Source organism: Brachyistius frenatus, unplaced genomic scaffold (genome assembly GCF_029030835.1).
Source record: "Brachyistius frenatus isolate BFR_SWC_R1_liver_20210118 unplaced genomic scaffold, ASM2903083v1 Contig_22, whole genome shotgun sequence".
Classification (NCBI taxonomy): Eukaryota; Metazoa; Chordata; class Actinopteri; family Embiotocidae; genus Brachyistius; species Brachyistius frenatus.
Genome location: NW_027210621.1, coordinates 4,170,163 through 4,187,292, shown reverse-complemented (window position 1 = coordinate 4,187,292; position 17,130 = coordinate 4,170,163). Strand labels below are relative to the sequence as shown.

General features: G+C 42.1%; 1 protein-coding gene across 3 annotated transcripts in view; it reads right to left on the bottom strand.

Moving 5' to 3' along the window:
- nlgn3a (neuroligin 3a) overlaps positions 1-17,130 on the bottom strand; it is a 113,422-nt gene that overhangs the window by 63,911 nt on the left and 32,381 nt on the right. For 2 of the 3 annotated variants that reach the window (XM_069696995.1, XM_069696996.1), the window contains 2 exons: positions 15,683-15,742; positions 7,949-8,098 (listed from right to left, as the gene is read on the bottom strand). In XM_069696995.1, coding sequence (XP_069553096.1) covers positions 7,949-8,098; positions 15,683-15,742 — 210 coding nt within the window. The remainder of the gene's footprint in view (positions 1-7,948; positions 8,099-15,682; positions 15,743-17,130) is intronic. The other variant, XM_069696997.1, reaches the window with a different exon arrangement.

The window sequence follows — 17,130 nt, the reverse complement described above, 5'->3', positions numbered from 1 at the left end:
TTAGGGAGTAAAGAAATGTAGATATCAATACATTGAGCAATATTCTTTTGATCCCATAAACACTTTTGACACTTGTGACAAAGACATATAATAGTAGGCAAGATATGTTACAGTTTATTGTCCACACTCGCATCAGTGCACTGAAACGTTAACTTCACTGGGAAATTAATAATAATAAAATATTTAAAAAACAAAACAAACAGAAGAATTTCTAATTTCCCTGGAGCATATTTTTCTTCAAAATGTTGTGTATAAAAAAAAAAGTTCAGCATACTACGGCCAGCGTACACGCCAATACCGATATATCTGTGACTAGCCGGTATCAGCCAATAAAATCAGCCAGCTGGTATATTGGTTGGACTCAAATGAAAAGTATATGCAAGTATGACCAGAGTCAAAGATGCTGGTCATGTGACAGAGATCATGTGACATAGTATAAAGAGTGATACGGTCTGAGTAGGGTGGCAGGTCAGGAGTGGTTGGATGGATGAAATGCAGGACTTTCACCCAGGAGAGCAGGGTGTTCATCTGTGAGAAAGCGACATGGATTTCTCTCAAACAATGTGTTTTTTGGCGGCTACACCTAAGGCACTTTACTTTTCCTGCACAGGCGAGGTATGTGGTGGACTGACAGATATATTAAACTCTTTGGGGTGATACCAGATTGGTGAAAAGAATTAGTCTCGATTAATTCTTCAAACAATGACTACATTCTTTCAATCAGGAACATCCATCGCATTCAAAACGACACCCCCCTGTATGTGATGTGTGCCAATTAAAGCCCAGTGCTGTGCTTCAACTGAGATCTTATATTTCGACTGTAATGAATTGAGCTTTTTTGAGAAAGAGCACAATTAAAAACAAATTTATGAAAAGTTAATAACCTTTAAATACTTTGTCGTGCTATATTCCAAAAAACATCCTACAGGAATACGATTCTGTGTCCTGCTGTGATAATGTTGTTTGACATCAATTATTTCTGTGGGCTCAGTGCTACTCAGCATGATCCTCATTCACTTTCAGTCAATACTTTTCAAGAGTTTTAAGCTCGAGAGGAAACATCTTCTCTGGGATGGTGAAAAGCCAAGCAGCAAGAAACAATAGGCCCCATCTTGGCCCCGTCTTGCAGAGCCAGACGTTTGCAGCGATGTGTCGAGCAAGAGCGGCTTAAGAGTTAATTTCCTGGCAATGATTTGTAGGAGAGCAGCATCAACAAGCTGCTGCAGACTGGAGCATGAAAACCATTACTTCAATCCCTCACTCCCTGACATTAATAGGATGAATAAATGTTTTTGTTCTCTGCTTAATTTGGATGAATTCATCCAAATGGCTATGAAAACAAGTAAATATCCATCTCAGCTCCAGTCCTGATAATAAAAGACAAAGAGAACTCACTTTGCCTTTGCTTTTTCTTCCACCTACTGTTTGAGAATTCTTCTTCTCTGTGCTGAGCTCATATATCAGATGCTAACCAAAATGACTGAGACTGGGAACGTGTACTGAGGGAGGCTCGTGTAATGGGAAGGGTTTATTTTAAGTCCATTCACCCTCGCCACACGGGAGGTTGTCATGTTGAATTTTATTCCGTAATAACTCTCACAGTGATTTTTGTGATCCCAGACATCCGATATAACACGAGATGCACCCAGACAGATTATATCCCTCACATGAACTGGTAGTAAAAATTTTTAAAAAAAAAATACCAGATCCACATTTTCTAGAAAAGCAGGATACAGTAAAATTGTGGAAGCAGATGCAGATTATTTCCCACCAAGGAGGAATACACCCAAATAACTTGGACCCCATTTGCACTTAATCACTTTATATGTCTGGGCACTTAGTGTAAAGTCATCCAAGAACCATTCAAGGGGGATTAGTTTGAGATGCAGTCTCAGCCTCCACAACATGCATACATAGTTTTTAAATCTACTGTACGCCAGTGAAAATTGGCACTCTGGGGATCTGTCTCTTCTGAAAATGGCAGAAGTTACACTAAAATTAGCCATCATCAGTGGTGGTAAGTAAGTACATTTACTCAAGTAACATACTGAGAGCAGTATTTTGCTGCTCTTTCTATTTTGGTCATTGCATTTTGATTGAACTTTTTTTTTTTTTACGCTGCATCATACTTTCACTACATTCATTTTACAGTTCTAGTTATTAATTCCTTTACAGATTAAGATTTTTAAAACCTAGAAGGAACAAATACAATGTAATGCATTGCTATTCATTATATTAAACCACCCAACAGTATATAAAATAATAAGAAAAGTTCTGCAGCCTGCTAAAACATTGAAATGCAGCTTACGTGTAAAGGCATCAATGATAATAATGTAATAGTATAATATATAATAATGTAAGCCATCAAAGCTGCACTGAGTACTTTCCTAAAGGTGTAAAAAGGGCCAGTGCTTTTATAGCACAGACAAGAAGTGCCAAGAATACATGCTATTGTATCGCTACTCAACCAACATCCAGCAGAGTACAGTGTTTGGGTCAGGAGGTCATGAGTGCACTGGGTGCTTTTCAACTCTCAGTGGAGCGCAGCAGTTACTCTGTAGTGAAAAAAACAACTACACAAACTCTACACTATTTTGCTCTATAGTTCACACACGGTCTCAAATATCCCGAGCTCCCCAAATCCCCGGCTGCATCACCAGCAGTCACCATCTTTAGTTTAGGGAGCTAACATAGAAAGGCAAAGTCCCTTGCCACACACAGAATAACTCTGACGATTCAACAAATCAATGCTAAATCACCGGCGCTGCTGCTTCAACACTGAGAGTGCTGCTTTCATATCTACTCCTATAGTAGAGTTAAGGTTATTTTGATTGGATCTAAAACTATTCTTTTGGAGGCTGGAATAACTGGAGTAGACCGAGGTGACAGTCCGCAGCTGCAACGGTCGCACCACAAAGTGGCTGTGATCAGAGCGATATGGAAGATAGACATCAAAGGTCACAAATAAACCAAGTCAGAGGTGAAAACTCTCCATAAGTACACTCTGTACTTGACCATTCTCCTTTTTAGAGCACTTGGCGGAGAGGAAGAGTCTCACCTTGGGTTTTGGCAAGAGCGGCGGCCTTTGTTAATTTTTAATGCATTTGGAAACTAGTAATTAAGTTCCCCCCCTCCCCTCTCCCCCCAATGGACTGGGAAATTGACATGCTCTGGAGAGCCAGTGAGTAATTATATTTGTAAAGAGCAGTGATACAAGATACTCCCCTCTGACTGGGACTCATTACACATCATTAGAAAGGAGCAGCAACTAGGAATGTGCACGCACACCTCGTGCACGGGACCACACACCCACTGCAACACCCACATGCATGTGGGCACACAAGCCACGCACTTTAACAGACACAATGTGTTCTTCTCTCTGTCACACACACACACACACACACACACACACACACACACACACACACACACACACACACACACACACACACACACACACACACACACACACACACACACACACACACACACACACACACACACACACACACACACACACACACACACGTAGATCAATGAGCAGAAATCCAAACACTGTTTACCTTTGGTAAACAGACCCAGTCCACAGGTCACTGACCCGAGAGGAGAATGACAAGCCCTAACAGGACAGTGTAAAACTCCATACTCAATATCTCATCTGCTGATAACCAAACTGTGGTGGGTCAATAAGTAATTAAAGATTAAATCTGAAATGAATTCTCATTCATCTTAACAGTGAAAGGTTGAAATATGAAAGTCTCCAAATGGGGCCTCAGGAAAATTGTGGCCCACCCTTTGAAGCAATAATTACCATTACAGCAGCGTAGGCCTAAGAGCTGCAGGGGGATGATAGAACGGCCCTAGAAAGTTAGTAGACTCCTCTTTAATTGGAGCAGAAGTGGGAACGATTCAACACATCAGAGACTCAGAATAGAATCTGTAACTCTGTTCCATGTTCATCTTCTTTCTGCTGCGTTTCACCTGACTCCAAGTTCCTCTTTTTCTCTATGTAAGTGTATTCACATTTTGTGTATCTTATAAAACCACACTGAAATATTGATTTAATCCGCTGTGACCTGTATTCTGGAGAACACCAAACAAACTCTAAATCTATATTTAATAACACATTGAACCATCACTCAATAACTTTGCTTCATTTGAGTGAAACGTTGAAAAAGCCCTGCAAAAGCTGGAAACAGTGTAACAGCAAAAAAAAAAACCAAAAAAACGGTGCAACGAAAATGAAATGAATGACAAAGACAAATAAAACATTCATCAGTGATATTTACCGAGAGGCTGGTGCTCTCCAATTTGTTGAAATTTGCTGGTTGAAAATATTTTCCAGTCTCCGCATTAAAACCTTTCAGCAGATGTGATAGTGTGAGGGCTGTTGTTGCCTAATAGTTTAGGTCTATTGTTTCTATGAAATGAGTTAAATATTCAGATTGTTGTGTGTTTTTCAAAGGTGTTTACTGCATTATTAATGCAATATTCAGATTGCCCAGGGATGGTGGGAGAGCTATATTAGTGTCAGAAAGCGTAGTTTGAGTTGCTTCGTCTGCTTTCACTTTAAACTCATTATCTTGTCTAATTCTCTCTGCCTCCATTATTCCCTCATCCTTTTAAGCAGCCTAATTAAAAGGGTTTTCATTTTTTCATAAATATTTATCTATTTATTTATTTACTCTGTATTCCTACATGCAACTGCTTCGTCCTGCCTTCGAATCTAAACTACAGATTGTTTTTGTATTATGTAAATGAAGGGAAGTAAAAACTGGCAGTTTTTTACATCTGGCTGTTAGATGATCTGATATGAGGCTGTGAGGCTTTCGGCTGAGAGCACAGGCAAATGTACAGTGTGTCCAATACAAGCAGTTAATCTACTCCATTTAATTCTGTTTAGGCTAGATTAATGCTGAAACTGTTAGCGACACCCACATTCAATCAACAACTGCAAACAAAAATAACATGAAAACATGTAATTACGATTCCTCATATAGTGGTGCGAGTCATACTTTATGACTGAATATCTTCAGACAGCTTAGTGTTAATTGGCCCATCATGGTCTGACTTCTCTCTGGCCTGGGTTTTATTTGGTGTATATGAGTGTGTCTGTAATAACAGTTTAAAGCCGTACCATGGGGAGATTATCAGACCATGCTGCAGCGATGGACATTATCGCTCAACTACATGCATCATTTCTTCTCTGCTCATTGCTCAGAATGGCTGCTGGGGAGCTCACCACTGCTCTGTGAACTGCATTTGTGTGTATGTTTTTTTTTTTTTTTATTTTAGGGGTGTATTTTTTTCACATGTGCGAACCACATCTGTATGTGTGTGTGTGTGTGGTTTGTTTTTGCTTTGTCTCACTGCTCAGAGTGTGCTTCTTGATGTGATACGAGTCTGTGTGTGAACGTGCCTATGCACATGTGGTGTTTTGAGGGTGTGTGTGCATGCATGTAGAATGACATTTAGTGAAATGTGGCGGTGGGAGAAGAAACATCTGACTCATAATTGAAGTGCCATAAAAGAAATATGATCATGAATCTGTATTAGGCTTACGTGCTCGGCTTTAAACCGGCACCAAGAGCATGAGGTGGCATGCTCAGCCAAGTCCTCCGACTACCTTACCACCAAGAAGGCTGATTACAACGCTCAAAATGATACTCCACAAAAATGACAGAGGGAAACACAGCATATTCAAGGCAAGCAGTTCTGATGACAAAATCGATAGGCCGTTGCGCTCTCATCTCCATCAAAAAGAGAGTCTCAGGATGAATGTAGTTGTGCCTCTGTGATTCAACCTCAGCAATCATCTCAATGTGCTGGAGGATAAAGCAGCACTAGTCCTCTGTCACCCTCCTGCTCTTGACATGTGGAGTTCTCTGAGCAGCACGGTGAGGCAGACTGCTCTTTTAAGGATAAGGCTGCCGGTCTTCTATATCTTTTTCTTCTGTATTGCACAAACAAATGTCATGAACACACCAAAACCAAAACTTAGTTAATCTAACAAGTACTGCCTGTGCAACCAAAGCCTGATGTCACTCAGTGGTTCCAAACCTTTAAACTAAATCATGTCTCAGAATGACAACTTGTCACAGGTTGTATAGTTGTGCTCTGTTGTTAATTATCCAGCGACTGTTCAAATTAATCGAGCAGCCCCTTAGGCAGCCCCGGGCCCCGACCCCAAGAGTTCCTGTTACAGCTTATTTCTCCGTGCCACACACCTCCATGGTTTTCCAAAAACTATTTAATACATATAAATGAGCCAGACTGATCCACTGGGTTACGTGTTTTTATTACAGTGAACATGGGAACTGTAGTTTATTTTGAGTCAATATATTGTGCATCATTCAGCTGCTGTAAATACTAGTACACGAAATGTACATTGCTCAGTTTGCTGTTCTTCTGAAACTGCTGAGTTAGTTTGTCGACTTTATGACTCTTCTTTACTCTTGCTACTGTGACGCTACATTTTATGGAAACTGGAAAACTGACTGCAATTCAGGCATGTCAATTAAACAAGGTATGCCCCCAAACACAGCTCTCTTTGATGCCTATTATTTAATTAATTATGGAATTATTTGTAGAGGGATCGACAGAACACTGATCAGTAGGAGTGCATTTAACAAATGACATCATAATAAGTAGTGCAAATTTTTTTTTACTAACTTTGTATTTCATTGGAGAAGTTGATGCTTTTTGAATGGGAGTCTATTGGAGCCAGAGCATTTTTGGAGGCAGCCCCTGGTGGCACATTCTGCATTGGCTTTACTTTTCAGACCCAGAAGCTACACCCATTTTTACATGCAGTCTTTGGTTTTACTGTGATTCCGTATCATGCAAATACAATACTTGGCACTAGTGACCAGTGTCCACTAAGTTACACAAAACAATTCTCTGCAAATGCATTGCTAATCTCACTTTGTGCAATGCTTGCTAAAACTAGTCCAGTTGTTAAAAACAAAAAATTCAAGCTTTGTTGTAAAACATTTACAATTGTAAGCAACTGTCTTCTGGCTGAGTGCCCCAGATAGGGCAGGGAAGTCTGAAAGCCGAGAGAGACAGACTTGTTTGATTTTTGTCTTTTCATGGTATTTGTTGACAATATGAAACATAGAATAACACCACCGATATATTTTATGTTAGTAGCTGCCAACAAGCAGAATCAAATCTCAGGCAATATTCCCAACAAAAGCAACAACAACATGAAAATTAAATTTCATATTCAAAGTGTTTGTAGTCAGTCCACAACCACTCTGAATGTAAAAAAAATAAGTGAGGAGGGAAATCAACTGTGTCAGAGAGATGGATGGAAAAGGTACAAAGCTGGGGTAGAGCGCTAACAAACTCCATTTTGTGTTTCTGCAGCTGTTTCCATGGAGCTCTCTGTCACTCTCTTTTGCCCTCTCTCTCTTTCTCTGCCTCTACACTCCCTTTCTCTCTTCTCTCTCTCTCTCTCTCTCTCTCTCTCTCTCTTTCTCTCTCTCTCACACACACACACACACACACACAAGTGTCTGAAAGAGGATTCAGCTGTGAGTCAATCTGCAACCAACCACAACTCAGAGAGAAAACCTCTCGTTCTCTCGAACAGACTCTCCTCTCCTCTATCGCTCCAGCATCACGCCCATCTCATCATTTTTTTCCAACCTCATTACAATAATTTCTTAATTTATTCTAAACCCCAGTCACAACAACAAACCCACATTTGGCACACTCAATTACTGTGATTTTTATACATGAGCACCACATCAACAAGAAGCGCAGGAACCAGTCCATGTATTTACAGTCCTGTGTTTCTCCCTTGACCTTATTTGGAGTGTATGTGGCAATCAGCAGCGCTCATTACACCTACGTGCCCTACAAAGATGCCCCAGAAAAATGTCCTTGAACAAGGAGGTGAAGGGAGAAAAAAAAAAAAAAGAGAGAGGGAAAAGATGCTTACCGAGGACTCCAACGCGGTAGTTGAGAGTGATAACGATGACATTTCCGTAGCTGGCCAGGACGCTGCCATCGATCATGTTGCCCGTCCCCTCCATGTAGGATCCTCCGTGGATGTAGACCATCACAGGCTTGGCCCCGGTGTCTCGTATGTCTGCAAGAGCGGCCATCATTAACACATTCACATTGTCGTCCACCCACTCCGATCCAAGGGTCAGCTCAGATTCAGATACAGCAGTTACAGCACATGGTGGCCACAAACAGACAAGCTGACGATCGCCTCCCAGATACCAGCTGTAATCAAACAGTCTGCCGACCTACTAATGGAAATGGAAGCAATATTCTATCATATCTGCTGGATGAGAAACAAATGAATGTCCACGCTTTATGTTGAGTTCAACTCTATTATAGTAATCGGCGAGTTCAGCTCTGGAAAATGTGGCTAATCATTTATGTCATATTAACCATACTACTAGGGCTGCACTTGGTGTTGCATTGCCTTCCAGGAGGCAGACCCACTTCCTAATATAGACACGCAGGAAGCCATTAGGGAGACTAAAGAGAGAGGTAGTCTGACACATCTCCTAAGCAGGGAGAAGGCTAATCTGACTTGACAGTGATAGGGAAAATGCAGTGGCTAATTACACAATGCTACCTTGCACCTCCGCTTTGCGCAGGCCTATCAGGCTGCGGCCGTGTATTTGCACGGTCTTGCTTGGAGTTGCAGACAGGCGCATTTCTGCTTCGGTTTTGGTAAAATGTTGTTTATTTTATTCCCCAAGCAGGATTTGATCCCCAGCTGGAGCGACACTCCAGCCAGATAAAGCACATCCAGAGGTAGAGGGAAGAAGAAAGCCTCTGTCTGAGGAATAGACTGAATTACTGACTGGCTAGCTGGAGCTGGGAGACAAGACAAGAAACTCTCTCTCATTTTCACTCCCCCCCCCCCCTGTTCTGTGTAGCTTCTCGCCTTCCCCTCCCTCACTTTGTATCGCTTTCACTCACAGACTCTCCCCTGTCTCTCCCTGTTTCTCTCCCGCCTTCTCTCCATCTCTTTCCAAACTCCCTGCCTCTCTTTTCTCTCCCCCCCCCCCTCCCCCTTAAGCCCTGAGTGGTGAGAATGAGAAGGGGTAGGAGGGCAACGAGCGAGGAAGACAGAGAGGAAGAGAGAGAAACACAAAGACAGACTGGAGGGAAGACAGAAAGAAAAAAAAAAAAAAAGGAGAGAAAAAGACAGAAAAAGAGAAAAACTAAAGAGAGCAGGAAAATGAAAGAAAGCAATGGGCTCAGATTTTCAAAGGGTGGTATTGTATTCTGGTTGCTATGGCGACGGAGAACCAAAATTCGAAATCCTCAAGAACAGCTAATCGCAGACCACATCCTGCACGGCCCAATCTGCATCGATCTGCAGGCACTCCTCTGTGCACCCCATCACATTAGAATGCTCAACATACAAGACAACTACTTAAATGCATTTTGTAAAGACAGTTTTTATTTCTGTAACCCCTATAGCACAGCTTGGCCTTGATTCACAGTTGTTTTTTTTCATCATTCCCTTGGTTATTCATGGCCCTGTTACGTTTAAAAGCAAAGCAATAACTTGGATATGATGTGGTCTTATTTATGGCTTCCTTTATCTTGCTGGTATCTGAGAAGGCTACACAGTGGAATGTGATTTATAGCTGACACTTCTCTATGCACACACTTATCTTAGACAAGAGGAGGAGGGGATGCATGGGGTGACAAAGCATGAAAAGTACAGTCAGAAAGGGAAGGGGGGATTGAGGGAGGGGGCAGCAAAACGATATCCTACACAAGCTACTCAAACAAATGGGCCACAGATACAAAGAGAATGGCAGAGAGGAAGAAGGAACAGGGGGCAGAAATAAGAAAAAGAGATTAGTCATGTCAATGTTATCAGTCACCTCTTTTGTTGAATCACATCATGTCTCCATGACAACAGTTAAATCCCTTTGGTAGAGCGATACAAAACATTGAAGCTCCACTTGTTCTAATCTATTTATTGAGTTGATCTGATGTGGGAAGTGTCACATAGATGTGATATACAGTTCTCAATGACACTGATTCGTCACTGGAGGAAGATATACATGCAACAGATCCCAATTGGATTTTGGGTTACAGTGGAAAACATAATAACCCTTTTTGGAGACATCTGCATCTGGGCCAGATCACTGTATGACTCGGAGGTAAAGAGAGGGGCAGCTCGTCTTAACCAATCAGGTCAGAGCTTTGTTGGTCACTGTGCACGGCCTAATCTGGTGAAACAGGTGACTAAGTGGCTACCTCAAAAAGCTTACTTCCTGATTCACTACTTCTCCGAGGCAAACACATCATTACATCAGCACACATATTCATAGCGTCAAGACTCAGCACTAGAGCTGTGGTAGAAAAGAAACAGAGATATGCTGATTAATGCACATACTGGTAGATTTGCAATAAAACTCCATCCACAATGAGCTCGAAAATATAAATAAAAATAAACGTTTGCAGATGAACAAAAAACAGTGAATGATGGAAATGTAGATGACAGCTGATGTGCAAGCTGAACAGAACAATAATTCATGTACAAGAACATATCAGTTTTCTAACATGTTTCTTTCAACCAAACAAGTGAGATCATGCAGCATGTACTCTACAGCAACATACACTCCCAGCACACGTCATACAAACAGCAAATAATCGTATCATAGGAGAAACAAATCGACTGAAAACGGCCCATTGAATAAATAAATCAAAGGTTTTCTGTTTGGCCAGTGAGGACAGTCACACCTACAAATACATCACAGTGCATGAATTTGAGAAGGGACTGAGCGGCACAACCTTTCAGAGGTGCCTCACAGTGGCTTTGGACTGATTGGAGTGTCAGTGGGAGGCATAACTCAGGCCTAACCTGAGCCTCTAAGTGTTGCTGCTGCAAGTGAATCCCACCAGGAGGGCTCGGAGCACTCCGTCCTTTCCCCCGGTATCTTATTTTCCCTCCCCACCTGTACCTCCACCTTTTTGTCCTTTGCCTCTCACTCCATTGAGAGCAGTCAGTCATATATCTGACGTTAAGCGCCCCAGAACCGGCCTTGACACTGCGGAGTGGGACAGGACAAAGGCGAGTGGAGATAAGTGTCGGTGGCATTCACTGTGTCAACACTTGGTGAAACATGGTGGCTGTCAGCGGCTATCAACGAGGTCTGAGGTAGGGGGGAAACGGGTGACAATGTCCTGATGTGGCAGGACATGACATGTACCCTACTGTAGAGCTCTTGTCAGGCCCAGCTTCACGGTTCATTGATGACAAGTCCATTACTGGCCATGGTCACATTTAAGAGCTGCATATAGTTTATCTGGGGAGCTCCTCACAAAACAGGCAGTGTAATTACAGCAAATTATAACGCAGCTTGTGTTATTGTACAAGTCACTGACAGTACTCTGAATGTCACTGAATGTCTGCTTGATATTCCATTCATACAGAATCAAATGAACTAGCACTGTGTGACTAAGCCTTGGAGGGTAGTATGGGCTGAAGTGAAGGAACACACACTAACAAATTTTATATTTTGGACTCACAAAAAACAGTGGGAGGAGGACCACACAAAAAACAAAAAATAGCTGTTGCATAGCTGTCGCTATTTTCGGAGCCTGAAAATCATCAGGAGTGAAGGCATGGGCAGGAAAAAGAGCACCTTATAGCTGGACTATGTTAGACTACACAGTAGTCTCAACAGCAGATATTTTGATAACTGAGGTAGGTCTAATACACGTAGGTATAAAGATATATAAAAAGGTATATAAAAAGGAGATGTATGGGCCTCTACTATAAATCTTGGCATGGCTACAGTAAATGTAATGGGAGGAATGACCTTCGTGCGAAGGTGACTTCTTGCACCCTGGCTGCTCTGTTTGTGTGTTAAATATGATGTTGGCAGCAGGGCACAAGCAGTGTGTGTATGTATGGAGATAGAGAAAAGAGAGATGGGGATAGACAAAGGCTGAGTAAAATGAAAGGAGCGACACTGTCAGAAGCCTGCACAGCTATTAGCCAAAGCCCCCTACAGCTGGCCTGGATCTGGATGAGAGGAGGAAGCAGTGGAGGTGCTGTCATCTTTAAGACCCAGAGACAGCTGTTTACTCCCCGAGTGAAAGAGGAGTAAACCTTTAGTCTTTCAAGGAAGCCCGCTGTCAATGGTGCGAGCCACAGAGGCTGGCATTATACTGTACAAACTCACTGAGGGGTTGACGACAGCACACCAACAAACACACTACAGCGCACAAACCCCTCGGACGTGCTGTGCCGTTGCATAAGGGACGAGTCAAAGTGCCTCAGTGAACTAATTCAAAGCCCGAATCCACTCCATTCCCCAGATTTATTTTTTTAAAAGCAGTGTGTTTTTACATGTTTTTGCCTTCCCAATTATTTAGTGGCACTCAAGAGTAAAGGACAAGGAAGAAAAAGAGCAGAGATAACAATAACAGTCTTGCTCTCCCTCCCTATGAAATAGCTCAAATGATGCCCTTGTGGATTAGCCATTAGCAGCAATGCTTATCTTGAAAAAGAAGCTGAGCTGCAGCATTCCAAAGATCTCTGCATAAAATGGGCTTCAAGGGGCACAATTCCTCGTCCCGCCACATCAGAGAGAATAGGATAGCGGCAGAATGGAGAAAACGGTGTGTGAATTGCCCCCACTGTCGATTTAGCACTCTCCAGGCTGCCTGAGCTGAGCTGAGGGCTTTGCTGGATGGGGATCCAGTCAGGCCTGTGCAATGGAATTAATGGTAATACCCAGGCAGGTGGAGCTCAGCTCTGCTCCCTGGCACAGCAACCATGGAGAGGGTGTCTGGGGGTGGGGGTATGTCTGTCTGTTGTCTTTTCCAGGGCCTGCTTGTGGAGCTTGGAAGCAAGTATATGTGGTGGAAGCATTCTTATTGATTAGTTTCAATGTGCCAAATGACAGACCAACACAGATCTACTTTTCATCAGTGGGAGAGGGCTGAGGCAGCAGTGGTGCGAGACACTCTAGAGGTGGAGTGGGGACGGCTGCCTCTCCCCGCCTATCACTGGGCACAGTACCTCGACACCACTGCCATGTTCCACCTGGGAGATTTAGCTCCTACACAGCCTCACTTCCTCTATTTACATGCCCACCTTTATCTAACAACAGCAGGTAGGTGATTGAAAGCTTGCACTCCCTTTTACAGTGCAATAACAGCCTCTGTAAAATTGAGTCTTGATTGTGGGCTGGTGTAAATCACAGCAACTTGGCCCACATGCATGCTCGTGCTGCTGGAGGGAGCGACGTGTAGAATTTGAATGCACTTTGAGGTGCCAGGGGGTTGACTGTTGCGCAGACAGATGGGCGGACACAAAGGGGCAGACAAACAGACAGAAGGGCTAAGAGGGAGAGCCACAGGGACAGCCAGCGGACACAAGGAAATATACAGAATAAAGAGGCATTATATTCCTTGCTACATATTTCCTTTTGGTTATCTCTTCGTCTCAGTTGAATATTTTTTATTGACTGTTCCACAGCCTTTTTTTTTTTTTTTTTTTTTTTTTTTTAAATCTAAACTTGTTTATTATGATTGCTATACATATGTAACATTTCTCTGGCAACACTATTGTTCCAACATTTATTTCAATTAGAATTTAAGAACATGTCTGGAGGGTTATAACAGGGAGGAGGGGCAGTTCAGATATAATAGAGGGGGAGAGCAAATTAGCCTGGGATAGACAGACTGCCAACTGAGACAGCATGGTAACGCTGGGATGAACAGACGGAGAGATGGAGTGGGTTACACAGGGAGACCAGACAAGACAGTAGCTTTCTCAACTGAATGAGAATATGTGGATAAGAGGTGCATCGGCCAAGAAGTGAGACAGAGAGAGAGGGGGAGTTCTGCGGGTGTTCAGATTCTTCGTGTCCTTTAACTTGAATACAAATGTTTGATTTTCATTGGTAATGCAACACGGAGATTGCTGTTACCTGCAATAATAGTACAGCTGCTCGTGAGAGCAGTGGTATGTGAGACAGCTTACAAGGACTTTGTGATTTGTGGTGAGGAAAGTCTTTTTTTTTTTTTTTTTTTTTTTACAGAGGTAACAGTTCTCTGTGTGGGGAATTACAGAGAAACAAAGGGGTGTCCCTGAATACTGGTTTGATATGACAGTTCAACACATTCACCAGAACAATGAAAATCTTCTGAATCATGTTCAGGGATTGATGGCTAACTCTGTCACACATGCATTAGTTACAGTGCAGCAGCAGAGATTCTGCTGGGACCGTATTGTGCTTCTACGGTGATGCTCTGTAAATAGCATTAGTTGCGCTCAGTAAAGAATAGACTTGTCATATTTTCAGTGAGGCTAGTCTAGCACAACAGCTTGGAGACCAAGCCACTGTGTACGCATGCAAAGACTTGCCAGACAAAGGGATCGGCACTTGTCAGCAATTTTAAACGGACTTAGGGCGACATTACTGACGCATGTGGGCTTGCTTGAAGGAACACAAACCCGCACACGCACGCATGCATACACACAGTCAAGTCAAAGACTGAAGGCAATTTGGCTTCAGTTGTAACAGCTCGCCCTGGGCTTGAATGAGGAAACACCTGTGTGTCAAAGTGGTGCCATGGCAACGCTTCCTGTTCTGTGATCAAGGCCAGCGTGAGGCTTCTTATTCAGTGAGGCGCCCACTGGCAAAGACGAAGGAGCTTCCCTACAAACCCTTAAACATCTGGAGACAACCCAGCTGGGTTTCAAACCCAATGCGGGACCCACAGCAATGCCAGCACTCACTGTGCACACATTCAAAACAAATAAGTGAACAGTTCAGTTGGCCTGCCAAATAGAAAGTCCTTATGCCCTAAACATGTACTGTGGTCCCAAACAGCTTTGCTCCAGACATACAGTTAAATATTGTTCATCAATGTACACATACAGTAATGTCCATCATAAACAAATGGAGCATAAACCAAGGGCTTTGCCTTGATAACAACATCAGGCTTGCATCACCTGCCCTAAAGTGGTGTTAGAAGATGAGGGTGGGGCTATATCAAGGGTTTAATTTAGATTCAGAGACTTAAGCCGTTTCTGTTGCAGCACAAGAATCGTCTCTCATTCTAATCTCGGCAGAGATCCACCCTGAGCCAGGAATATCCCAAGATAAATATGGAAAGTGAACAATACGATTGCTGAGCAGCAACTCCCCATTTTCTACACCTCTCGCCTCTAATCCTCTCCAGCAGCACTCCTGAACTGCCGCTCCTCATCTAAATCTGCTGTCAGACCTAGTGAACGGTCTGATATTACACTGCTGCTTCACTTTCCCTCTGCTATTATCGTCACCAATACAGCTGCTGGCCACACCTTAAAAAGGGGCTCCAACCACTGCTTCTGCCCTTGTGTCACTACGAGATATTAAAATGACTCCGCCTGTTCTGGGTTATCCAGCCAGCCACTAGAGCCTGTCTGACTCTAAAGTCAAACACTCTTTTCATCAACTGAACTTAGATGCCTTGGAACAAGAGCCTTCACATTCACTCACATGCACTCTATTTTACAGCAATGCTCTACAGTTTATAATGTGACAGGGGTGCTGGATGATTGCATTTGCAATTAGAAAAAAATAAAAATAATAATAATAAAAAAAAAAAATCCATAAATGATCGGAAAACAGTGAGATTTTTTAGAAGGAAATCATGCACCATCTTTGTTCACCATGGAAAATACCTTCATCTTCATCACCGTCGTTATCCGCTAAATCCTCGCCCTGTTTTTTTGCATGGGCCCCTGTTATTGAAGCGGGGAGAGACATAGAGAGGCACAGGGAAATTCAAAATAGCATGTTTGGCAACATAGAGATAGAGATTGGAAAAGACGCATTTCAACAAGAGCAGTAATTGAAATTGAAACCACTTAAATAATAACAATGTTCTTTTAAATACATTCCCATAACAAAATTTAATTTGTGTACACAAAGCATATAAAATAACAGAAACACAGGCATTTTTTTTTTTAATGAAATACAGATTTAAAAACATTGAGTGAAAAAAATAACACCTTGCAGAAAGTAAACACAACTCCACTGTCATTGTAGCATATTTAGAGCAGAGTCATACACCACTGACATTTTCAGAAATAATTATTCAGGGGAAACCAATCCAACTCTATACGTAGTTTTGGGTAACAACACTATACGCTTCAAGGGTGGTTGCACAAATGAACAGCTAAGCATGTGATTTGGATTCCTTAAAGTGGTCTTTAGAAAGATTACTCTGCATTTAAACAATACTTTAGTAACTTTCTATTCCCTTTGGAATATGCACCTGACAATTTGAGACTCACATCCAGTTAAAGACACCATAAAAAGACAAATAACATGATATTAACGGAACTGACAAGCTTAAATGACGCATAAATCAGGATGCAGGAAACAGTTGAAAGAAAAGGTTTCAAACTAAAAACGAAAGAATGAGCAGGATTGTAACTTCCCCAGAGGTCCTGTGATCTGAATAAATCACAAGATTTCATGTATCATGTATATTCAGTGATGTGAGCAGTTACTTCTACTTGTCTCTTTGCCCCAGACAATAGGTGATATGTTGTGATTGTGTGTTATCGTAGTACACAAATCTACCCCCTGGGATGGCTGCCATGTACAAATATAGTGCACAAGCCCAATCTTGACATTGTACTATCTACAACTGGTAAGATATCATTGTTTACTTTTTTTTTTTTTTTCATCAGCAGGGCCTATAAAGAGAGTAATGCTGGTTAGTCATTTGATCCATCCATTCTCTACTCCATCATTTTTATATTTTTTTATTGGGCAACACCCAAACCTATTATTGATCAGGTCAAAGTTTTCTCTTTAACTTGCTCAGTAAAATAAATCCTAATGCTTTTGGTGCCCTTACTCTTCTTCCAGTGTGATCTCTTGGGCAGTATGAACACCAATTAATAACAAAATATAACAGGCTGATAGACATACTGAAATGATGTGTCATCTTGAAATAATGTTTTATAAGCATGAAAGTTCACTCAGCCACTTTGAAGGTCGGACCAATGAGTGACCAGTGGGGTTGACTAAGTGTGATTACATTGATCTCGAGCATTTGTTCTGAAATGTAGACCCAACAATGGCGGGGGTGGTAGAACTAGATAAACCGATATGAACA